This window comes from Lithobates pipiens, unplaced genomic scaffold, assembly GCF_037356315.1.
Source record: "Lithobates pipiens isolate NorthernLeopardFrog02 unplaced genomic scaffold, aLitPip1_a1.2 Scaffold_10, whole genome shotgun sequence".
Lineage (NCBI taxonomy): Eukaryota > Metazoa > Chordata > Amphibia > Anura > Ranidae > Lithobates > Lithobates pipiens.
The window spans coordinates 51,674,906-51,701,855 of record NW_027507686.1 but is presented as its reverse complement, the minus strand read 5'-3'; the positions used below and the strand labels follow the sequence as shown (position 1 = coordinate 51,701,855).

Genomic DNA, 26,950 nt, shown 5'->3' with positions numbered 1-26,950 from the left:
ACACTGTCAAATATTTATTCAGCCACATGTGTTGGCTAAGTGTTAATGCATTTTTTTTTAAAAATTCCCCCCAAAAAAGTATGTTTATGGTTTTGTGTTAGGCCGCATTCATCGCCATTTTGGGCCCCAGGTTGGACACCCCTGCTGTAGAGAATAGGTTAGAGCTGTCAACAGCTGAAATAACAGATAACCTTTTAAAAAGGAAATAAACTCTCCCACTCTGATGCTTCTTTTCATTTAGTCCATTATAATAAGTAATTATCAAACTATAGCCACTGTAATCCAGCCCAAATCACATATTACTTACTGTTTAAAGAAACTTTAAAAAACTTGTTTCCAGGGGTAAGGCAGTGTCATCTTAAGTATTGTTCCCTGAGTCCACAGTGGAGTGTATTTCCGCCCTTACATTGAGCACTTCCTGTACTGTTAACCAAGCCTCCTTCTCAATCCAACATTTCTATGGCAACCCTGCTTCCCTGTTCATATCTGACTTGTTTTATTTCATACTGTATTTACTTGTGCTGATTATCTAGTGTTTGCCTGTTCCAGTCTTAGCTTCAGCTGATAAGACTGCAGCAATGCTGTCTGATGCACTGGTTTACACTGCATGTGATGTCACATGGCCACATGGGGCTGTAGGATGAAGCTCTCAGTCTTCTGGGATTTCAGTGTTGTGTGCCGTAGGGAGTCCTGATAATAGATGGACAAGTACACAGAGTGTGCTCAGTGACGTCATTCTGAAGAACAAAAAAGATTACAACAATACTAAGCAAGTAAGGATATATCTACAAGCAGTTTACATATTTTTGGTTAAAAAAAAAATCGCAATTAGCGATTATTGATTGGTTTGTGCAAAAGTTATGGCGTTTACAAAATAGGGGATAGTTTTATAGCATTTTTATTAATTTTTTTTTTTACCTAGTAATGGTGGCGATCAGCGATTTTTATTGTGACTGCGACATTATGGCGGACACATCGGACATTTTTGGGACCATTTGTGTTTTATACAGCAATCAGTGCTATTTAAATGCACTCATTCCTGTGTAAATGACACTGGCAGTGAAGGAGCTAACCACTAGGGGGCGAGGAGGGGTAATGTGTGATGTTATAAGTTTTCTTTTATTGTAGGGGGCGTGGCCGGGCATGTGACGTCACTGATCGACTTTCCCTATAACAGGGAACAGATGATCGGTGACAGCCACAGTAGGAAGCATAGGGAAAGGTTTGTTTACACAGACCTCTCCTCGTTCTTCAGCTGTGTGACCCGATTGCGGGATACCAGTGGTGATTGGGTCTGCTGGTCCCGCGGCCACGGTCACGGAGCTCAGGACCGGGGTCGGGAGCGTACCGCCGGTGGCGCGCTCCCGACCCACAGCTGGGCACTTAAAGAGCCACGTACAGGTACGTGATTGTGCCCAGCCGTGCCATTCTGACGACGTATATGTGCAGGAGGCGGTCCTTAAGCAGTTAAGCACCTAACTTTTGTTAGGAGCTGTCCCTCCAGCACTTTCTGGAACCTTTTCTGTAAAGCCTTAATATGCACCACCTGCACCCAACAGAACAGGGCAAGATATCACCAAGTCCAGGCACTGGGGAAGAAGGGGCAAGTGGGGAGCTGGCATTTCTATGGTTCTCCATATACACTTTGAGAAAGATAGTATTTGTACAGGTATTGTAGGTACGGAGGGACATACACCAGTGCATTGCAGAAATGCACACACGTTTAATGTGTGGCGTTGCGCATCTGTCATACTTTACATTCTCGGAAGTGTTGAATACTAAAGATGTTTTTAGCAAATGTAGCTCTTCAAAGATCTGTAACATGGGCAGTTGCACAGGTAAAATTCACTCTTTCCTTTGCAGTTAATGTTTTTTCACTTTTACTATAGCATAAGAGGGACTTTTATTTGTGCCTTATCTTTCCCTTAGCCCTAGGACAGTCCAATGGCCATACTGGTATAGTTGAGAGTCTATTGGTTGGTATTTGCATCACCAACCCTTTCCTTTGCCATCGTTTACAGAATCTGCTGCCAAATATGAACTCTTCAGCTTATAAACAGTTCAGTGACACATAATCATTGAACAAAAGCTCTTCCCAAGTTGGTCTCCTGAGAATCCATTATTCCTCCATTGGGTGTGACCATCTTGCCTCTCACACAACACAGAAGCTGTCAGTTACTGCTGGCATCAAAGACACCTAAGCCCTTTCTGTGCCATTCATATGTCACTGCTCTCCTCGTACATCAAGGACCAGGTGAAGTAGTTAGCGATTAAAGACCAGGACTTAACTGCTGGCTTATGACAAAAGGTCAACATTTGCATAGTAACAGCAATGGTTTTTGTGCTTAACCCTACATTTTGCAGAAAGGAGAAATACTGAAACCGATGATTGAGCCCCCGCGTGTGTATTCACTTTACAACAGGCGGCGAAGAAAGGAGCTAGAAAGAGCTGGTTTGCTCTACCTCTTCTATATGTTGGACCATTGTCTGATTATATTTGTTCTTTTTTGCCTTAACAATGCACTAAATAAAAGCACAGTTGATGAAAAATGAAACTTGTTCTGTGAGATATATAGAGGCTGGCCAATGCCAACTTGCCTCTGAAAATGCTAGATGCCTGGCAGTCTCTGTCTTTAAAGAATAACTTTACTTTTGTAAACTGTATCCTTTAATTTAGTCACACCAGCAATCCCCAGGAGTCTTATGCCGCGTACACACGGTTGAATTTTCTGACGGGAAACATTGGATGTGAGCTTGTTGTCGGAAAGTCTGACTGTGTGTATGCTCCATCAAACATTTCATAGTTTGTAAGGTTGAATAAAGACACCAGTCCATCCAGTTCAACCTGAGTGAGTGTCTACAATTGTCCCTATCCCTGTACACTGCACACTCACATCGGCCCCTACCCTCAAGGAGCCCACAATCCAAGGTTCTCATTCATATACTAGGGCCAATATTGGACAGAAGCCAATTAACCTACCTGCATGTCTTTAGAGTGTGGGAGGAAACCGGAGTACCCGGAGGAAAGCCACGCAGGCACAGGGAGAACATGCAAACTCCAGGCAGGTAGTGACGTGGTTGGGATTCAAGCCAGCGACCCTTCTTACAGCTAGGTGAGAGTGCTAACCACTACACCACTGTGCTGTTGGACTTTCCACCAACAAATATTGGATAGCAGGTTCCCAAATTTTCCTCCAACAAAACTTTGTTGTCGGAAAGTCCGATCATGTGTACACAAGTCCGTCGCACAAAAGTTGACGCATGCTCGGAATCAAGCAGAAGGGTAATGGGTAACGAACTTCCTTTTTCTTGGCTCGCCTTCCATCTTGTACGTCACCACATGCCCATGTTCGTAATTCTTGGCCAGCATTTGTGTGACCGTGTGTATGCAAGACAAAGACAAATAGATCTTGTTGGCGGAAAGTCCGATCCTGTGTACGCGGCATTAGATGAATCTGCCCATGTTCTTGCCAGATCCATGCTGAGCTGCCTACAGGGAGGCCACGCGGCTGCTGCTGTTCTCCTCTACTTTTTGCGTGTGTAAAAAAAAAAATATATATATATATAGCTTATACTAGAAATTGTTTATCATGCGTTCCAATCACAGACAGCCTTTCCATAGAAATGGAAGGGATTTTGTCTGTAAATGCACAGAAGAAAAAGGCCAGCCTGGAGAGTTTGCGGCAGCAGCTGTGTGCCTCCCTGTGGGCTCTACTGTGTGAATCTGTAAGGAGCCTAGACAGTCTTGGGAGTTGTTCTGGCAGAGGGGAATAAATGAAAGCATAACTGTGCAAAAGTAGAGTTATTATTTACTCTTGCAGACCTTATAATACTACTCATATAGATCCATGGCGGCAGATCCGGTGCCAGCATAATTCTGCTTGGGCAGCTGCCTTAGGGCTCCAGGGTAAGGGAGGGGGCAGAAAAATGCCAGCCCCCAGCCACTTTCTGGGAATTTGGATCTTTAAAATACCTGTCGTCCTTTCCCTGTAGCTTCAACCTCTCTCCTACCGGGTGCAGTGTGGGACTTTTGGTTTTCTTTGCCTGCCAACTGCCCATGGCGGGTGGGGGGGAGGCAGGGAGTGTGTGGCTTCGACTCTGCGTCGCACACTGCAGTTTGGCATGACTGGAGTTTTCAGTGCTGTGTGGAGTCCTTCGCACTGCACCCCATCGCATTGCGGGTGCGGCGTAAAGTGGCATGACTGTGGGTGTAGGGGGGTTGAGTGAACCTGCCACCTTGTTGCACGCACCGTCCTGAGGTCAGTTTGGTTGGGATTTTGGCTGCAGCATTTGCATCATTCACTGCATGGGTAGAGTGTGTGCCAGGTGAGGGGCATTAATGATACAGCTTCGTCTGTGTGGGCAGGGATCCTTGCACCAGCCTTGCAAGGTTACTGGGTAAGAGCAACCTCAACATGTGCTCCCAGCACAGTGACCGAGCTGTCACAGACAGAACCTGGTTTCTGTTTATGATTGGGAGCTGGCTAGATGGGCTTTAGGTCATGTGACCACTTGAAAGCCAATTACAGTGATCAGAAAGCCATTCTTGGCGTTAGAACGCAATAAAAGGGCCACCTGTGGGGGTGGGAAGGGGTTAATACGTTATGTGAAAGTATACTAATAGAAAAACCAGAATTAATGGCCTGTATACATGCTTTGAGTGGCTCAAACTATTGAAATCAATGGGGGTTATTTACTAAAGGCAGTCATTGTAGATCTAAGGGGGACATGCAAGGAAAATAAAAAAACTGCATTTTAGCTTGTATATGATTGGATGATAAAATCAGCAGAGCTTCCCCTCATTTCAGATCTTCCCCTCAGATTTACAGTGACTGCACTTTCAAGTGCACTTGTGGTGCAAAGTAGATTTACCTTTCATAAATAACCCCCATTGGATCAGCTAGTGAATTAGCATGTTCAGAATAAAAGATCAGCAATAGTTGGCTTCATACTTCCGTAGCAGAGGTTTCCTAAAACAAAAAAGGAAACCAGCAGCCATATAAAGTATTCGATTGTCAGTGTACTGCCACACAGGGAGTTAAAATAACCTCCTTAGGAGATAGAAGAGAGGGCAGGAGACATCTTCTTGAAATGAGCCCATGAGCTGTCATTTCCACCGGGACTAATGACCTGGTTAGAGGAGACACTTGTGAAGCAACTATTGTCATGTGGCTGTATGGACCGTGTAGAGAGAGAGGAGATGACACTGAGTGTGTACAGGAACTTTGCAGCTGCTTAACAATGTCTGCAGATTTCTGCTGATTATAATGTGGATTTTAAAATTAGATTACAATGAAATTGAAGCATCTTTTATTCTTTTACATTTTTGTCATGAACGGCTCTCTACAGCTCATGACTTCGCCCATGAAGGCTCTCCTCTTCTGCTAGAAAATTTCTCCATGGCTGCCCACTATGTTTGGCATCCTCTTTTATTGCCTATTATGCTGATCTACTTAAAGCAACCCTGTCAGGTTCTAAAAAAAGTACAGCCAGAAATTGTCTTCAAAAGAAGAGGTAGTATACTTGCCTGTCTGGCGCCCTATGTCTCCCCTTCAATAATTGAAAAGATTAGTATATTACTTCTTCTCTTGCAAGTAAAGAATCTTTGTATTAAAATGTGCCTATACTGGTAATACCAAGACTAATATGAACAAAATTTGGGTAGTACCGTATTTATCGGCGTATAACATGCACCCCAAGTTTAGGAGGGAAGTTTAAGGAAAAAAACTTACAGTTAAATGTCCATCAATGCAGCCTTGTCAGTGTCCATCAATGCAGCCTTGTCAGTGTCCATCTGCAGCCTTGTCAGTGTCCATCAATGCAGCCTTGTCAGTGTCCAAAAATGCAGCCTTGTCAGTGTCCATCTGCAGCCTTGTCAGTGTCTTTTGCAGCCTTGTCAGTGTCTTTTGCAGCCTTGTCATGCAGCCTTGTCAGTGTCTTTTGCAGCCTTGTCATGCAGCCTTGTCAGTGTCTTTTGCAACCTTGTCATGCAGCCTTGTCAGTGTCATTTGCAGCTTTGTCAGGGTCATTTGCAGCCTTGTCGTGCAGCCTTGTCAGTGTCATTTGCAGCTTTGTCAGGGTCATTTGCAGCCGTGTCGTGCGGCCTTGTCAGTTTCTTTTTCAGCTTTGGCATTTAAAAACGGCGCAGCCGAGATGCAGAGCCGGATGTCCTGCTTTCGACCGCCTTGGGCCGCTCTCTGCAGCTTTCGGCACTCTCGGCTGTTCTCGTCAGCTTTTGGCCGCCGAGAACGGCCGGGAGTGGCCGAAAGCCTCGAATGGCTGAAGGTGGCTGAAAGCCACCCACAGGCTCACAATCGGCAGAGGATTGGCATATAACAAGCACCCACGATTTCCCCCTAATTTTAAGGGGAAAAAAGTGCGTGTTATATGCCTATAAATACGGTAATTATACAGTAGTGCCTGTAACACAATTTTTGTGCTTCGGCAGCTGTTCGTTTCTGTCCGTCAGACCTGTAGCACAGCTGAGGAGGAGTTTTCAGGGCACTTCCCTCAGCTCTGTGCTGCAGGTCCAACAGGCGGTGGCCAGATAGACAGGCAGGCAGGAACAGAAGTCAGCAGCTACCAAAGCACACAAATGAAAGGGAAAAAATGCAGGTGGTCATGAAATTGGGACCCAGGGCACTTACCAATAAACCCAAGGCAATGTGAGTACATGTCGGGAAGGGAAGAGGGATTTGTGCTGGGGGGGGGGGGGGGTAGTTTTGTCCTAGGTGGCATTGTATTGGAAGGTAGATGGAATTTGATCCTTGTGCATTACTTATTTTTGACCCCTGCGGTTTGTGCCTTGTTTACCTTGTTTACTAGTTTGTAGACACTATAACTTTTAGAAAAACCAGTTGATACACGCTTATTGGTATTTTTTTCCCAAAAATATGTAGCAGAATACATATTGGCCTAAATTGATGAAGACATTTTATTTATTTATTTATTGGTTATGTTTTATAGCTCATAAGAGTAAGCACACTGTTAGTGCGAAACGCACCAGTCCCCTGTGGTATGTATCTTTGAGTTTGATGTGATTCTTTTTTTTTGAATAAGAAGGCAATTTCTTCAGAATGCGGCTGTCCAGAACCATTTCCTGTTCCATTACTTGTTTCATTACCATGCACGGTACTGTCTGCACAGTGTATGTATCTTTGTACCAACTATTTTTATCCTTGTCTGTTTTCTGATAAATTGTTTGATTTGTCCTTTTAACTGGTTCAATCCTCGACTTTTTAGTGCTATAAAGTATGTTTGTAGCAGTCACAGGGCACTTTCCCACTTTCCAATATATATTAGGGCGTGATACTTTAATTTAATTTATTTTGTTCATTATTTAGATATAATAAAAGTTGGTAATTATAAGCAGAGTGGTTATTTTTCTATATTTTTTGTAATATTTGCACCTTAATTATTTAAATCTGAATGAACAAAACAAAAATGACCATATAATGCACAATAATGACTGCTAAAGTCTAAAAAGACTGTGGCTAGATTTATTTCTCAGGAACCTTGACACACAATGCTTGCTCATCAGAACAAAATAACCAAAAACTATTCCCATTATGTGCATACGCATAAAAAGAAACACTACAAGTCATATTTTATAAAAGTACTTATATTTGCCAAATTGACCCTCATGGTAAATTCTATATTATATTGGAATATTATTCGTACACACGACCAGACTTTTCGAGGGACTAGGTCCGACGCACTTTCGGCGGAGTTCTGACAGACTTTCCGAATGAACGGACTTGGCCACACACAATCACACCAAAGTCCGACGGATTCGAACGTGATGACGTACGACCGGACTAGAATAAGGAAGTTCATCGCCAGTAGCCAATAGCTGCCCTAGCGTCGGTTTTTGTCCGTCGGACTAGCATACACACGAGCGGATTTCTCTGGTGGAACTGGGTCCGGCGGAGTTCCGGCGGAAAAATTTGAAACATGTTCCATTTCTAAAGTCTGACGGATTTTTGCAAATCAAAAGTCCGCTGCAGCCCACACACAATCGAATGGTCTGCCAGAATCGTTCCGTCGGACCTTTGATGTCGAAAAGTCCGGTCGTGTGTACGCGGCAGTAGACTATACTCATAAGCTAAGCAGCAGATGGTGTATAAGACTGCAGCTAAATATATATGGACCCATGGCATATCACCACAACCTCCCTCTTCACACCTTTTGCTCTCTTGCCCCCTTGTTACCGTCTTCTATGATTGTCTCCAGTAGGGATGAGCTCGGGCATGTTTGGATTCTAGTCCGATAACACATGAGTGAGCCCACCAGAAAGCTGGCACTGTACTGGGCCAATCATCTGCATCTGGGGCATTCCCCACCCCACAGCTGCACCTATACTAGGACCACAGACTGTATATGTGCTGGTGCAGAGCGTGAAAATGCTTAGACCACTTATGATTGGCCCAGGGTATTGACAGCTTCTTGGCGGGCTCGCTCACATAGGTTTGGACTAGGATCCGAACACACCCAAGTTCATCCCTAATCTCTAGGATTTCTTTAGAGTCTCTTCCTTCTTCTGGAACTCCCTATCCCAATCCATCCAGCTATCTCCTATCTATCTGTCCTCAGGCAAACTTTGAAAACTCATCTTTCTTGGGAAGCCCATCCTGCTGCAACCTTAGAACTGCAATTTTACTTTCTCCAGCTAAACAATCCCCTCCCAGTTATTATGTTTTGTAACACCTGTCTATCCCTTTAGATTGTAAGCTCTCACAAGCAGGGCCCTCTGAACTATTCTTTATTGGATTGTATTGGAACTATACTATGTCCCTTTAAGTAGCTGTAAACCCTTAAACCCAGTGACTGGTCTCACGTGATACACAGAGATGAAACAAATCCCCCTACACAAGTTGTACCTGTCTATCTGCAGCCCTCTCTTTTCTACATCTGTTCAAAGTGCTGAATTTTAAAGATTGTCTGAGAATTCAACAAAACGGGGTGGAGAGCTGAAGTTTAACTCTGCAGGGCTCAGCGAGGTGAGCTCTGGCAGCTGATTGGAGGGAAGGGACACACCCCCTTCTCACTGCACACAGGAACAGGCTGTCAATCAGCTGGAGGTCCCTCCCCTGCCACCATTTTTCTCTTTTTTTTTCCTTTTTTTTGTTTTTTGTTTGTTTTTTTGGTGTCATGAAAACTTGTCAGAAGAGACTTATGCCCCGTACACACGAGAGGGATTAAGTCTGACAGACTTCCGACGGAGTTCTAGCGGAGTTCCGCCGGAGTTCTGGCGGACTTTTCGACCGAACGGACTTGACCACACACCATCACACCAAACTCCGACGGAGTCGAACGTGATGACGTACGACTGGATTCGACGTAGGAAGTTCATAGACAGTAGCCAATAGCTGCCCTAGCGTCGGTTTTAGTCCGTCGGAGTAGCACACACACGAGCGAATTTTTCGAAGGGGACCGGGTCCGGCGGAGTTCCGTCGGGAAAATTTGAAGCATGCTTCATTTCTAAAGTCCGTCAGACTTTTGCGAAGCTAAAGTCCGTTGCAGCCCACACACGAGCGGATAGTCCGCCGGACTCAGTCCGTCGGAGTTTGGATGTCGAAAAGTCCGCTCGTGTGTACGGGGCATAATGCAGATAGCAGAGGAATGCAGCAGCAGACAAAAGTGACACTTTAGGGGTTATTTACGAAAGGCACATCCACTTTGCACTTCAATTGCACTTGAAATTGCACTGAAAGTGCACTTGGAAGTGCAGCTGCTGTAGATCCGAGGGGACATGCAAGGAAAATAAAAAACAGCATTTTAGCTTGCACATGATTGGATAATCAAATCAGCAGAGCTTCCCCTCATTTCAGATCTACCCCTCAGATTTACAGTGACTACACTTTCAGGTGTACTTTCGGTGCAATTTTAAGTGCACTTTGCACTTGTAGTTTGCCCTTGTAGTGCAAAGTGGATTTGCCTTTCATAAAATACCTTTGTGCTCTTAATTGAAAGTACACACTATAGAGGGATATGCTTTGTTCATATTTCATGTCTGAGGTTTAAAACAACTTGAATTTTGTAGAGTGCTATGCATACTGCTGGCGATATATAAATACTGTGTAATAATAATAATAATAATATATGAAGGTTCAGCCCTTTGCCTAATGTATGCAGAATGCAATGTTGGTTTGTTTTGTTGCTGCAGTCATCGGTTAGGTTCTTGAGTGACCCCCTACCCAGGTGCATATATGACACCATTCAGTTTAAGCAAGAAAAACATTGATGTATACATATAATATTATTAAATAATTATTAAAAATAACTGAGAAGCGCTTGAAACATTATAAATGCCTCTTTTGCCCTGTTTTTTAAGTGATCACATACCTTCTAAGGTCCTTATGCAGCTGAGAACAGACCTAGTGGAGGAGTAACAGCAATGAACTGAACTTCCCAGTAAACGGCTGTGCCCAAATGAACTTTTAGTTTAAATGAGCTAAAAACACGACAAGTACTATAAAATAAAAGATGTGAAAAGGCTGGCAGTTTGTTTTGTTTAGAAAGTAGTCACAGCCTGGGTAGAAAAACCTCTCCACTGCCAGCCTTGCTCTCTGTAGGCAAGCAGTAGTCACTCTGCAGAGACTAGACACGCCCCTTGCCGGGTCAGACCTGTAGATCTGCCGTCAGCAAATCTCATGCTCCCTGTTGTTGATTGGACAGCTCTAGCTCAGACTCTGCAAGGGACGTGTCAGATCTGCAGAGGGCTCATTGCTTCCACACAATGAACAAGGGTCCCCCTTATTAAAGCGTGCCCCACACCCTCCTACAAAATGCTTATTGTGTAATCGGGCTTTGTGAAATATGCATTTGGGCTGTTATTTCTCTAGGTACCTTTTAAGAAAGGGATGTGAAAAAGGCAGAAGCTATGGAAGGATCTGTCTCTGACCCAATTTACATGAAAGGGATGGTTCCCGGTTGGAAAGAAAGCAGCCCAGTGCTCTGTATTTGTTCTGGAAAATATCTATTAAGGTGCCTTTTGGGGAATGCTGGAGGGCTTAGTACAGAGGTAGATTCCTGCTGTCACATTGCACAAATGACCAAACGTATGAATTCTATACTTGCCATTTGCCGATGGCTTTGCTACCTGGGGCATACATTACAGCTACAGCTCAATCCAAGATCATAGCTTTCCATTTCAGGAAAAAGAATATGTTAAACTAAATTATATCCTTTTTTGTTTCTGCAAACTATTTTAGACTAGTAGCAATATTTAGGGCCCATTTACAGTGTTGAATTTTAACACATGTATTCTGCATGTGCAGCGGTTCCCCATTATTAGTAGCATTGCAAACTTTACTTATTTACAGTTATGTTGTGGTTGTTACATAATCAGCATTGTGGTGTGTTAAATTGACACCTAACAAAAACTACATGATCTAGGCAGCTCTGACACCACTTTATCTGGGTGCTAAATTGTGTATTCGAATGGCTGCGCTCACACTCAGAACCACAACTCAAGCACTTGACTTTTCCGCCCTGTGATCACCCATGTATACAAGTCCTTAGTAAATCAACCCCACTGTAATGCAATACCAAGGTATCTAATATTTTAGCTCATCATAGAGTGACAGAGTAATTACACTGAGCTCTCTACTGGTCATTTTATAATCTCTATATACAAAGTACGGTATATGCAAACCTTCTTTTTGTAAAACGTCCCATTCAGTGAAATGAAAGGCAAAACATCTGTGTATAAATATAAAAAACAATATAAATGCCTTTTTTTCCCCTGTTTTATTAAATATCACATACCCTCTAAGCTCCTTATGCAGCTAAGAACAAGGATCTAAGGGAGGAGAAACAGCAGAACACTGAACTTCCCAGTGAATGGCTGAGCAGTAGGTGCATGCAAGCAGAAGTCTGATCATTAGAGGAGAGTACACTGAGTTCCCAGCACAGCTAGAGAACTGGCCATGGTTTGCTCTCATGCCTAGTGTGGTTAGTTTTTAATAGGAAAACAGAGGGACTAGCAGGAACACCAGGGATTTCACACAAAGGAAGCAATACAAAGAGCGCAGGGAACTTTTTCATACAAGTACATGGTACAGCATGCACATATCAGGAATATGAAATGAGTTTACATACTTTTTAATACAAAACAATAATGTATAGAGCAAGCTTGTAAAATGTAAAAGACACAAAATAAATTAATGTAAGGTAAACACTGCAATAACGTATCAAACTGTGCACTCATTGAACGGTGTCAGGATCAGGCTTTCAGAGACACTTTTCCACAAATGGTGGAGATTTTGTAGTATGGTATACCAAATAGTCTAAGCCAAAACTTTCCCAGCCTTCTTAACACAGAGGAACCCTTGAAATTGCTTTCTTGTTTAAGGGAACCCCTGCTAAAAATGACTTGATGTACAACTCATAGTATATTAGTGTAATAGTCCCTGGGAAGAATGGCCCTTAAACTTGTGGTCATTGGGAAAACATACTCCCTTACAGATAGTTAAAAATATCAATGTCCGTGAGAGGCAGAAATTGCTCATTGCTCAAGGAACACCCAACAACTTCTGGAAGAACCCTGTTTGAGAAACCCTGGGTTACAATCTTCTGGGTAGAGGTATATAGAAAAATCCTAAAAAGCCTAACTTAATTTGAAACCCAGGCACTCAGTTTTGCCTCCTTACTTTTCTTTTTTTATAACGGCAAAACAAGTCCTAGCCAAAGCTTGATGGTCCTCCACCCCATGGGTGGGATAGGTGAAGAGCAAAATGGCATGATACCACATGGACAAAAAGGTGTTTGCAATACTTAAAGCGGTAGTAAACCCGCAAATTATTATTTTTTTTTTTAAACCTGCAAAGCAAAAGGCATAATGAGCTAGTATGCACCGCATACTAGCTCATTATGAAATACTTACCTTAGAACGAGGCCCCGACATCTGGCCCGATCCACGCCGAGGGAGCTGACATGCTCCCTCGGCGTCTCTTCCGGTATTTGCGGCTCCGGCGCTGTGAGTGGCCGGAGCCGCGATATCGTCACTCACGCGCATGCGCGCGGGAGATTTCAGTCCGGCCGGACGAGCGCTGCCGGATTTTCACGGCGAGAACCCCCTTGTGCGCATGCGCCGCTGCAGTCAGCGGCGCATACCGAGGGGAATATCTCCTAAACCGTACAGGTTTAGGAGATATTTTTTTTACCTACAGGTAAGCCTTATTATAGGCTTTCCTGTAGGTAAAAGTTAAAAAATTGACCATACAACCACTTTAATGATAAACAGTGTATATTTGAATGGGTCTGGACCCCCTACATTGAACATAATTTACCCAGTAAACTCACTACTGACCATCTTCTCTGGATAGCTAGGCAATCTTGCCTGGTCACAGATCTTTCCATATCCACTGCTTGTAGGCTTTCCCTCTCTACTAGTGTGTGTCCTACTCCTCTTTCATAACTCTTTCCTACTTTTCTAGTTGGTTGCTACATCACAATTAAAACACTTAGCCCTTGTACACACGGTCGGAGATTCCGACAACCAAATCTGTCGGATTTTGTCCAATGGATCTTGTCTGAAACTGTTGCATACACACGGTTGGACAAAGTTGTCGGAAAATCCGATCTTTCAGAACGTGATGACGTAATTTCGTTACGATGGGACTACGTTCAGGCTAGTAGCCAAAAGCTTTGATGTAGGAATTTTCTACACATGATCGGAGTATGTCCTATCGGAGCATTTTGTCGGAAAATATTTCCGGCATGTTGGAAAATTTGGTCCGACGGATATTCCGACGGAAACAGTCCAATGCATACCACACACAGTCAGAATATCCGACAAAATGCTCCGATCGGACACATTCCGTCGGAATCTCCGATCGTGTGTACAAGGGCTTAAACTGACTCTACACTGGAAGGTGTCAAAAAAGAGGATTCCTCAACCCTGGATGATCATTGTCTTGTGTATTGATTTTATGCATGTACCCTCAGCATCACATATACTAAAAAGGGAAAATGCTAGTTATGTTTGTTGATCTGACCATTTGTGTGTTGTTCTCTCTTCAGATTGTCGTGCTTTGCTGAAGCCCATGGCGTACACATATAGCACCTCTTCAGCTGCTCCAGTGGGTTCCCAGTACTGCGTCTGTAGAGTGGAACTTTCCATTTCCTGCCAGAACCTCCTTGACCGGGATGTCGCCTCCAAATCTGACCCCTTTTGTGTCTTATTTTTGGAAGTAAATGATAAATGGACTGAGGTACAGTAATGAACATGTAATTTCAAACCCCCGTGAAAGCACTGCATTACCTTGCATTGGGGAATTATTGATTATGTTTCACAAAGTGGCTTCAGTTCTCAGAAACGAGACTTGGAGCAAAAGGCTTTAAGTGGTAATGGTCCGAGGTTTACTGTCCCTTAGGCACAGAAGGTCACCTTCATTTTATGATTCATTTGCTTTTATCTGACAGTTCCGAAAATAGATTTTCTGCTTTTCCATGTTCTGATCACATAAGTGTTCAAGGGAGTTATTTATCTGTCAGTACTCACACATTTAGATTTCTGTTCAACAGAAGAATTGTCTATAATTTTCTCTTTTGTTTTGTGTTTGAATTTTTTATTTTTTTTGGATGTTCCTGAAACAGACATTACTAATTTTTTAGACACTGGAGTAAAAAAAAAATTAAAAAATGCTTCAGTCAGTTATAATGATCACTCTCTGCTAATAATTCTATCCATACATGCATAGTTCTCTCTTCTTCAGGTCATAGGCTGAAGAAGAGAAATTGAATAGATTTCTAAACAGCATAGATGGAGGAATTCCCCCCTGCTGGCTATAGTATTCATTATAGTGTCCTCAGCTATCTGAAGCTGGCCAAAGATGGTGCGTATTTCATTCCTGCAACCACAGGTTCCAAGAAAGAAATCTGCACGGTTCCCCCATCAACACAGACAGTGCTGACAGGGGAATCCCTCCTGCTGAGCAATTGTCTGCTTTCGGCAAGGGAATCCATCTCCACTGGGAGAAGACGGTGATTATTGGCTATAGAAGCCACTAGCAATAATTGCAAGAGAATTCAACAGGCTGGTTGTACTCAAGCTGATCACTCGATCAACTTGGTACATTTAGTCTGCCCACACATAGTTCGAATCTTGGCCGGTGCTTGCTGAACTGGCTGAGATACGAACCATCTATGGCCGGGCTTATAGGATGCAGCCACTGTTTGATTGACAGTTGTCCACCTGATTTCTTTGGGGGTTTTTTCAGCCGTGTTTTGTTGAACTGGGCCCTACAAACAGAGCTGGCAATGGCCCGAATTTTGGGTGATTCAACAAGAATCAAAATTTTACCTGCATTTGACCAGCTTAAGGCACCAAGCCTCTGATATTGTAAACTATATATATTTTTTTAATAATAAACATATTTACCTGCTCTGTGCAATGGTATTGCACAGAGCGGTCACGAACTTGCTCTTTTGGGGTCCTCCACTGGCACTCTCAGCTCTTCTCTGTGCTCCCCCATAGGAAGCCATTTCCTATGGTGGTGCATTCGCAGGCTCACTCCCAAACTGGGCTGTGTGTGTCCATAGATACACAAAGTGAGGCTAGGCCCCACCCTTCGTTCTCTCCTCACAGGATTTGATTGGCAGCAGCGGGAATCTGTAGTGATATAGTATGTCGTGTATTGGGTAGATAATTTAATTAGTAGTTATTAGAATGATGATGTAAGTACTCTCCTGCAGCAACCCAATTCTTACAGAGAGATGCACTTTATTGACTTCCAACACAGAACAAAGTCTTGCAACAGATGATAAAATCCAACAGAGTAAATCTGACAACAATAGTAAATATTCAGAGTCCCATGTTTCCTAGACCTTGGTGCCTTCATGTATATACAGACACACACAAAACACACTCCAGAATCAATGGCTTCTAATGCTGCCTCTGTGTCCTGTGAGCAGAGAGGAGAGCACAGCTGCAGATGGGCACTGTGCTGGATTGAAATAGGTCTTCATTAATTATAAGGGGGGAGATACAACTGCTGGGACATTTTTTACCTTAATATAGGCAATGCATTAAGCTTGAGAGCAACCCACAGCCTGAAGTTGGACTGATTCAGTGGGCATCAAACAAAAGTTAAGCAGTGTATGACCAACTTAAAGCAGTTGTAAAAAATATATATCTATTTTAATAATAGACATAGTTGCCTGCTCTGTGCAACAGAGCGGCCCCAAAATTGCTCTTTTGGGGTCCTCTGCCGGCACGCTCGGGTCCTCCTCTTCTCTGTGCTCCCCCATAGGAACCTGCCTTCTATGGTGGTGCACAGGCAGACTTACTCCCAAGCGGGGCTGTGTGCGTCCATAGAAGCACACAGCGAGGCTAGGCCCCACCCCTCGTGCCCTCCTCACAGGATTTGATTGACAGCAGCAGGAGCCAATGGCTTCTAATCCTACCTCTGTGTCATGTGAGGAGAGAAGAGAGCACCACTGCTGATGGTCAAGTATAAGCGCCGGAGATGCAACTGCTGGGACATTTTTTACCTTAAAGTGGGGTACCCCCTAAAAAAAAAAAATTAAAAGTCAGCAGCTACAAATACTGCAGCTGCTGGCTTTTAATAATCGGACACTTACCTGTCCCGGGTTCCAGCGATGCGGGGGAACGAAGCCCCCCCCTCGCTCCCCGCTCCGCTCGCGGCGCCATCATGCATACTGTGGGCACCCGGCTGTGGCTTCACAGCCGGGCACCCACTGCGCATGCGCGAGCGGCGCAGGGCGCCGTGATACGCCGTACAGTCACCTGGGACACGTGACAGGTCCCAGGTGAATGTGCGGCGCGAGGGGAAGTGATGTCACCAGCCCGGGCAATGAAGAAGGCAGACTACGAGGGACCCCCTAGCAACCGGTATTTAGAGGTGAGTAAAAATTTTTTTTTTTGCCAATTATTATTTTTTTTTTTTTTTTAAGATTTTTAAGTAGTTTTATTTTTTGGGGGGCAACTCCACTTTAATGTAGGGAATGCATTAAGGTAAAAAATGTCCAGCCTTTACAACTACTTTAAGACATCAAGCCTCTGATTCAACTAGCAGTTTGATTGGAGCTCTGGATACCCTGGTGTAGGTCAGTGTCCCAAACAGACATATAGACCGATGAACAGATTTATTAGTAGACCTCTCTCTGGTATACAATAGTCATAAATTGCCTCTTGAAGAAATGTGTCCAGAGGTACAGGAGGGAAGCCAGGCAAATGTAAGAATCCTGATACAAATACATTTTCATAACCTACATTAGAAAAACCAACACGTTTCAGGAGGTATCATGGGCTCCCTTCATTGGGGTAACGTAAATAGCATATAAAAAAAACCCTTGCTACTGAGTAAACCATGTAAAAATTATTCACTGCCTTCAAACTTCAAATTAAATTATATGAGCATAAAAATGTATCAACATAAAAAAACCTTATGTATATAACAAATCACTGCTGCCACTTATTAAATCCAAAAATATCAATATGTGGAAGTACAAAGTGTCCACTTCATAGTGGCGCTGTGATCTGAATATTAAAAAATTCATAATAAAGTGCAAATTATTGGGGAAGAATTTAGGCAATTTTTTTCTTTGCACAAATTTGCAGACTTTTTCAGGACTTTTCTAATGTCATGATTATGCGCTTTAATATGAATTTTTTTTTTTTTTTTTTTTGAAAAATATGTTTATTAAAAGTTTCATAACAAACAACATAGAAAAACAACAGTGCTCACAGTATACAAAAGCTGTTTCATGACACAGAGATAGTCAATGCAACATAATACATCAATAGTCAAAGCAAAAAGCAACAAGGGTACTCCACTGGCTGCCCCCATAGTTCCTGTCAGTATATACAGTCCCTCATCGTGTTCCATAAGAGCAAGAAACAAAAGACAGCTCCCCCCAAAAAGGGGAGGGGAGCACATATATGGCGGTATAGAACAAACGGAACAATACCCTTTCGCAGCCACAACCATCATCCCCAGCTAAGCAGTTTCGGGGTCAGCTACCCAAACATGCCAGACCTTATCGTATTTCTTTGGACATCCCCGATGCAGGTAAGTATCTTTGTAGAGGGGAAGACTGTTATTCACCAGGCGCTTCCATTGCACCACGGACGGGGGGTCTGCCTTTTTCCAGTGCATAGCAATATTTTTACGAGCATAAAAGAGTAGCAGACCAATCATCGTGCGTTTGGCCGTGGACTGCACCACAGGCTCAATGAGTCCCAGCATGCAGACCTCCATGGCCAGAGGCACCGTGGTCTTGGTGACCTTGTTGATCAGATGTAACACCGACTCCCAGTACTGCTGGACCCTAGGGCACAGCCAGAAAATATGTGAAAAGTCCCCAGGGGAGGCACCACATCGCCAACAGCTCGGAGAGTGTGCAGGGCTCATCCTATGGAGTCTGTACGGGGTATAGTAGGCCCGGTGTACAATTTTAAATTGCACAAGACGGTCCCTAATAGAGACCAGGGAGTTGAAAGGATGGTCCCACACATCATCCCAGTCATCCGTGTCAAGTGATGGGATGTCAGTCTGCCACCTGGCCCAAAGTTTATCAAGAGCCGGCAGCGACACAGTTATGAGATGGGAGTATAAAACCGAAGTAGGTTTCCTGTCACAGTCAGTCCTAAGCGTGTGTTCTAGTTTCGATTGTGTCAGATTGCAGGAGGAGTTCGGGAACTGTGCTGTGAACGCGTGGACCAATTGAAGGTATCGGAATAGATAGTGTCCAGGTACATTGTACCTGGAAATTAGGCTGGTAAAGGGGAGTAAAGAGCCCTGCTCCACAACATGCGACACAAGCTTAATCCCTAGCTTAGTCCATGCGTATGGGTCAGGGATCTGGTATAGGTGAGACAGGCCAGGATTCAGCCACAGTGGGGCATTCGGGGACACATCAGAACGTTCACGTCTCTCCAGGGCCAGCCCCGCCCGCCATGCTCGCAGAGTAGCGACCATGGAGGGAGTCAAAGAAAATGGAGCCCGAGGGCCCCGGTATATTAGGAGCCTGAGGGCCTCCAACGAACCCAGAACCGAGGCCTCTAGAGCAGTGGAGGAGTTAGTTTGGTCCGGCTGCAGCCACCAGGCAACCGTGACTAGCTGTGCGGACTAATGTGAATTTTTTTAATTCAGATCACAGCGCCACTGCGAAGTGGACACTTTGCACTTTCACATATTGATTGATATAAAGTAAATAGCAGGTTGCCCACTCCAGTCACTGGTTTGTCTGCCAAAACACTGACTTTACAGTAAAAAACTTCGGGTGCCTCAGCTATGTCTTTGGACACAGGGTTTCTTCTGCTGCATGGTTCAAAAAAAAAATTCTGATTGACTGAATGCTTAACATTTGCCACAGTGTTGTTTTCTTTAAATGTGTCTCCTTTTCTCAAAATATAAAGTTGTAGATTGTAGCCCCGGAGCTTTTGTTTAACTAATTCCAGGATAACCCTGGCTATGTAAGTGTTGTGTTGCATGGAATGCTGACTTTTGAAATTTGTGGAATTTGGCAAAATAAATACATTTTTTATTATACTTTATTCACAGTCATATAGCCCTTGCTGTGGTTATATACTTTAGGGATGGTGGGCATCTTGTGAGTGCTGGGGGTGGGTGGTGTGTGTGTACCTCAGAGCACTGACATTTTAGCCAAGGTGTGGCTGGGAGCATGGGAGAAGCTGTAAGTGCCAGTCAGTGGTTCCACCGCTTCCTCATTAGTGGGTGAAGGAAGTGCCCATCGGGTGATCATTGCACATTTGCAATTACATGAGGTAGATGTGATCATGTGAAGGACCAACAAGGCTAACTGGAATTTCAAGTCACAACAATATACAGTGCATCCGGAAAGTATTCACAGCGCTTCATTTTTTTCATATTTTTGTTATGTTGCAGCCTTATTCCAAAATTGATTAAATTCATTATTTCCCACAAATGTCTACAAACAATACCCCATAATGACAGAGTGAAAGAAGTTTGTTTGCAATCTTTGCAAATTAAATAAAAAAAAAATAAATAAATAAAAAAATCCCATATACATAAGTATTCACAGCCCTTGCTCAATACTTTGTGAAATCACCTTTGGCACCAATTACAGCCTCAAGTCATTTTGTGTATGATGCTACAAGCTAGGTACAGCTATTTTTGGGCAGTTTCTCCCATTCTACTTTGCAGGACCTCTCAAGCGTCATCAGGTTGGATGGGGAGCGCTGGTGCACAGCCATTTTCAGATCTCTCCAGAGATGTTCAATCAGTTTCATTCTGGGCTCTGGTTGGGCCACTTAAGGACATTAACAGTGTTGTCCCTTAGTCACTCCATTGTTATCTTGGCTGTGTGCTTAGGGTAATTGTTCTGTTGGAAGATGAATTTTCGCCCCAGTCTGGCCAGGTGATGAGCAGTGCCTGGTTTCCTCCAGAAATTCCGCTTACCATTCAGGCCAATGAGTTCAATCTTTTCTTCATCAGACCAGAGAGTTTAGTTTCTCATGGTCTGAGAGTCCTTCAGGTGCCTTTTGGCAAACTCCAGGTGGGTTTTCATGTGCATTTTACTGAGGAGTGGCTTCCGTCTGGCCACTCTACCATACTGGCCTGATTGGTGGAGTGCTGCAGAGATGGCTGTTCTTCTGGAAGGTTCTCCTCTCTCCACAGAGAAACACAGGAGCTCTATCAGAGTGACCATCGGGTTCTTGGTCACCTCCCTGACTAAGGTCCTTCTCCCCCAGTCGCTCATTTTGGCTGGGCGGCCTGCTTTAGGAAGAGTCTTGGTGGTTCCAAACTTCTTTCATTTATGGATGATGGAGGCCACTGTGTTCATTGGGACTTTCAATGCTGCAGAAAATGTTCTGTACCCTTCCCCAGATCTGTGCCTCGATACAATCTTGTCTCGGAGGGCTACAGAAATTCCTTGGACATCATGGCTTGGTGTGTGCTCTGACATGCACTGTTAACTGTGGGACTTTATATAGACAAGTGTGTGTCTTTCCAAATCATGTCCAATCAACTGAATATACCACAGGTGGACTCCAATCAAATTGTATATCAGTGGAAAACAGGATGCACCTGAGCTTGATTTTGAGTGTCATGGCAAAGGCTGTGAATACGTGTGTCCATGGGATTTTTTTCGTTTTTTATTTTCAATAAATTTGCAAAGATTTCAAACAAACTTCTTTCATCTGGTCATTATGGGGTATTGTTTGTAGAATTTTGAGGAAAATACAGAATTTAATCCATTTTGGAATAAGGGTGTAACATAACAAAATGTGGAAAACGTGAAGAGCTGTCAATACTTTCCGGATGCACTGCAGTGTTGTCAGCACTAAACTGGAACTCTTTACCAGAACAGCAAAAAATGGAAATATTGAAAATACGAAAGGGAATTCATTATTATGTAGAAAGCATTTTTCAAAGTTGACTGGAATTCTGTGTTAACTTGCCAATGCAATGAAAACTTTGTTTTCAATTGTCATAAATCTGCAGCTTTCGTTAAAATAATACCTGGTAATCCTGCCATGAACTTGCTGTTATAGGGTGTCAGTGGTTTGCCCGTCTTCCTGCTGTGGTTCTTGGTTACCCTGTCACATACAGTATCTCACAAAAGTGAGTACACCCGTCACATTTTTGTAAATATTTTATTATATCTTTTCATGTGACAACACTGAAGAAATTACACTTTGCTACAATGTAAAAAGTAGTGAGTGTACAGCTTGTATAACAGTGTAAATTTGCTGTCCCCTCAACTCAAAATAAAGCCACACACAGCCATTAATGTCTAAACCGCTGGCAACAAATGTGAGTACACCCCTAAGTGAAAATGTTCAAATTGGGCCAAATTAGCCATTTTTCCTCCCCTGTGTCATGTGACTCGTTAGTGTTACAATATCCCAGGTGTGAATGGTGTTATTGCTCTCACTCTCTCATTCTGACCACTGGAAGTTCAACATGGCACCTCATGGCAAAGAACTCTCTGATGATCTGAAAGAATTGTTGTTCTACATAAATATGGCCTAGGCTATAAGAAGATTGCCAAGACTTTGAAACTGAGCTGCAGCACGGTGGCCAAGACCATACAGCGGTTTAACAGGCAGGTTCCACTCAGAATGGCCTCCCCATGGTCGACCAAAGAAGTTGAGTGCACATGCTCAGCATCATATCCAGAGGTTGGGAAATAGACATATGAGTGCTGCCAGCATTGCTGCAGAGGTTGAAGGGGTGGGGGGTCAGCCTGTTAGTGCTCAGACTATATGCGGCATACTGTATCAAATGAGTCGGCATGTCTGTCGTCCCAGAAATAAGCCTCTTCTAAAGATGATGCACAAGAAAGCCCGCAAACACTTTGCTGAAGACAAGCAGACTAAGGACATGGATTACTGGAACTATGTCCTGTGGCCTGATGAGACCAAGATAAACTTTAAATTTGGTTCAGATGGTGTCAAGCGTGTGTGGTGGCAGCCAGGTGAGTACAAAGTCAAGTATGTCTTGCCTACAGTCAAGCATGGTGGTGGGAGTGTCATGGTCTGGGGCTGCATGAGTGCTGCCGGCACTGGGGAGCTACAGTTCATTGAGGGAACCATGAATGCCAACATGTACTGTGACCTACTGAAGCAGAGCATGATCTCCCTTTGCAGACTGGACCGCAGGGCATTATTCCTACATAACAACCCCAAACACACCTCCAAGACGACCACTGCCTTGCTAAAGAAGCTGAGGGTAAAGGTGATGGACTGGTCAAGCATGTCTCCAGACTTAAACCCTATTGAGCATTTGTGGGGCATGCTCAAATGGAAGGCGTTGGAGCGCAAGGCCTCTAACATCCACCAGCGAAATGAAGTCATCATGGAGGAGTGGAAGGGGACTCCGGTGGCAACCTGTGAAGCTCTAGGGAACTCCATGCCCAAGAGGGTTAAGGCAGTGCTGGAAAATAATGGTGGCCACACAAAAAATTTACACTTTGGGCCCTATTTGGACAGTTTCACTTAGGGGTGTACTCACTTTTGTTGCCAGCAGTTTGGACATTAATGGCTGTGTGTTGCGTTATTTTGAGGGGACAGTAAATTTACACTGTTATACAAGCTGTACACTCATTACTTTACATTATAGTAAAGTGTCTTTTCTTCAGCGTTGTCACATGAAAAGATATGAAAAGATATAATAAAATATTTTTTTTTAAATGTGAGGGGTGTACTCACTTTTGTGATATACTTTATATGCTTCTGGTGGAGAAAGGTGACCATTTTAACACATATTACATACTGTTGTCACCATCTAACCTGTCTTGACAAATACTATGCAGCCATCACTGGACTGCATGCACGTAGACATGAAGTGGCTGAAAATAACTGCAAGCGACTAGTAGCAGAACAACAAATAAAAAAAGATAAAAACAACAATTCAAACTTTATGGGCATGCCCAAGGATTACCTCTTTTTGGTACTCGGTAGTGCACTATGCTACCAAACATTTGGTAAACTACCGTATATACTCGAGTATAAGCCGAGATTTTCAGCCTCTTTTTTGAGGCTGAAAGTGCCCCCCTCGGCTTATACTCGAGTCATCGCTGTCTGCCCGCTCGATCAGCGTGTCGAGCAGACAGACAGCGGCCATTCTATTCAAAAGCCGCGCCTCCGGCTCCGCCTTCGCCTGTGATAGGCGGAACACTGAATTTCCCAGCAGCCTGTGTTCCGCCTATCACGGACGTCGTATCATCCTCGTACTACGGACGAGGATGATACGACGTCTGTGATAGGCGGAACACAGGCTGCTGGGAAATTCAGTGTTCCGCCTATCACAGGCGAAGGCGGCGGCGCAGCTTTTGAACTTTACAATGGCCGCCGACGAAGAGGGCACGGGACGGCACGGCACGGGACGGGACGGGACGGGGGCAAGGCAAGGCACGACACGGGACGGATGCAAGGAGGCAAGGCACGGCACGGGACGGAGGCAAGGAGGCAAGGCACGGGACGGAGGCTCGGGACAAAGGTAGGCTGGACACACACACACACACACACACACACACACACACACACACACACACGGATGGAGACACACACAGGGATGGATGGATGGATGGATGGAGACACACACACACAGGGATGGATGGATGGATGGATGGATGGAGACACACACACACAGGGATGGATGGATGGATGGATGGAGACACACACACACAGGGATGGATGGATGGATGGACACACACACACACAGGGATGGATGGACGGACACACAGGGATGGACGGACACACAGGGATGGACGGACACACAGGGATGGACGGACACACAGGGATGGACGGACACACACACAGGGATGGACAGGCATGTCTCACCCTCGGCTTATACACGAGTCAATAAGTTTGCCAGTTTTTTTGGGGGTAAATTGGGGGCCTCGGCTTATATTCGGGTCGGCCTATACTCGAGTATATACGGTACTTGCCTCTGACCCCTGAATGGGCAATCTTTGGCCTAATCAATATCCCAGGTATTAAAATCTAAAGAGGCTGTAAACAGCTTCCTATTGTTCTATCCCTTGTAGCCTTATAGCATGGAAAACCATCCTTCATCAGTGAATCTACTCAGAACCCCCCACCGCTTCTTTTTTTATAGCCAAATTATCTTATGTTTTCCACATGTAATGGGTAGAGGCCTTGGAATGTAAGGAATCATAAGCCCAAAAATGATTTGAGGTTAAGGAACCTTTCTTTGAAAACTTGCCTGTATATACTCAACAATGCTATAGTACGATGCTTTCAATACACACAGTGGTACCAAATCAGACTGCTAACCAAAGACCCCCCTACTGATGCCTTACACTCCACTTACATTGAAAATTCCAGCCAGAATTCTGGCCAGAAAAAGACTGATGAGAACTTTTCATCGGAAAAGTATGCTCCGTCATGTCCGAATTTCCGCCAGCCAAAAATTGATAGCATGTTCTCAATTTTCCCAATGGAAAAAACTTTCTATCGGAAATTCCGATCGTGTGTATGCAATTTCGACACGCCAAAAATCACGCATGGTCAGATTCAACTACGAGATGAAAGCTATTGGCTACTGGCTATTGAACTTATTTTTTCTAGTCCCTTCGTACGTGTTGTACGTCACCACGTTCTAAACATTTGGAATTTGGTGTGACCGTGTGTAGGCAAGACAGCTTGAGCGGAATACCGTCGGGAAAACCATCAGAGCTTCTTCCGACGAGAATTCCAATCATGTGTACGCGGCATAAGACTGACCACCATCCATCCAGGGGCTTAGGGTTCACTCCTAGACCCAACATTCCTAGTTTGCTCTTGAACTATATTAACAAGTTGTACACTTACCGGTATTCCTATATTGTTTCACTGGCTAAATGTTGCAGCCACTAAACTGTGAACCGCATTCTCATGTAAAAAAAAAAAAAAATGTGTGTGTGTGTATAATACAAGTAAAAAAATAAATTACATATATATATATATATATATATATATATATATATATATATATATATATATATATATATTATATATTAGAGCTGCACGATTCTGGCCAAAAGGAGAATCACGATTTTTTTGCTTAGAATAAAAAGATCACGATTCTCACGACGTAAAATCTTTCACATACAAAAAAAACAAATGGGCTATCTTTACTGGTTAGTTTTTTTTAATTCATTAAAGTAATTTTTTCCCAAAAAATTGCATTTGAAACACCGCTGCACAAATACAGTGTGACATAAAATATTGCAACAATCACCATTTTATTCTCTAGGGTGTTTACTAAATATATATATATATATATATATATATATTCGGTAATTTTCTGCCAAAAAAAATTTATTTTAACTTGAAACCAACAAATGTCAGAAAAAGGTTTAGTGTTTAAGTGGTTAAACTTTTTTACTTACACACAAAGTCTATTTCATTGACAAATTGTTACAGTGTTTATACTTAAAGAGGAAGTAAACCCTGATTGGTTTACTTCCTCTTTCATTCCCTGCAAAGGCAAAGCATAATGGACTACTATGCATCGCATAGTAGCCCATTATGTGTCACTTACCTGACACAGGAGCCAGCGAAGTCACCGCTGTCCTCTGTAGTCCGGCGCATCCATCTTCTTGGTGTCCCGCTGTCATTCGGCGAAGCCGCGATGACGTCACTCCCGCGCATGCGCACGGGAGCCGACACGCGCGGCATCGCGCGACATCTTCGTCATTGACGATGCCGCGCTCAGTGCGCCTGCGCGCCGCTGTCTGCGGCGCATGCGCTGTAGACAGCGGTGCCTGTCTTCGGGCAAATATCTCCTAAACCATATAGTTTAGGAGATATTTCTTGGACCTATTTCTTGGACCTAGATTAAGGCTTACCTGTAGGTCAAATTGGTTTGTAAGGGTTTACAACCACTTTAAGGGCTTCCAGGCTTTTTATGTTTATTAAAAGTCAGCAGCCACAAAAAGTGTAGTTGCTGACTTTTAATAAACACACACTTACCTGTTCTATGGTCCAGCGTTGCGGCCGAACGGAGCATTGCTCCTCTCCCCCTCCTCCGCACCTCCATTGCCAATCTGGGCACCTGGCTGTGACAGCTTTTGGCTACACGGCTGGGCATGCACGGTGCATGCGTGAGTCACGCTGTGCTCCCGGAATGGACAGGCGATCTCCTGGGACCTGTCATGTGTCCCAGGAGATCGCCTAGAGGGAGGGGCCGCCTAAGGCGAAAGGAGGAGTCGCCTTGACGGTCCCTGGGTGGAAGGAGGAGGCAGGACAGGAAGTCCCCCTCCTAACGAAGCCCCCACTTCCCCCCCAAAAAAATGACATGTCAAATGTGGCATGTAAGGGGGGCGAGGAGTGCTTAAAGCGAAAGTTCAATTTTTGGGTGGAACTCCGCTTTAAGTTCAACTGATAAAGAATGTTGTGATTCTTGGCAGACTGCCCAGTTTTTTCCTTCCTTTCTTTTGACTGCTTTGGCTTCAGTACCTGTTCACACTACAGCGACTTGGGATC

General features: G+C 44.0%; 1 protein-coding gene across 1 annotated transcript in view; it reads left to right on the top strand.

Annotated features, from left to right (window-relative positions):
* The window catches only part of CPNE2 (copine 2), a 249,774-nt gene that overhangs the window by 72,474 nt on the left and 150,350 nt on the right, over positions 1-26,950 (top strand). The window contains exon 2 of the mRNA XM_077454744.1: positions 14,026-14,216. Coding sequence (XP_077310870.1) covers positions 14,049-14,216 — 168 coding nt within the window. The 5' untranslated portion in view covers positions 14,026-14,048. The remainder of the gene's footprint in view (positions 1-14,025; positions 14,217-26,950) is intronic.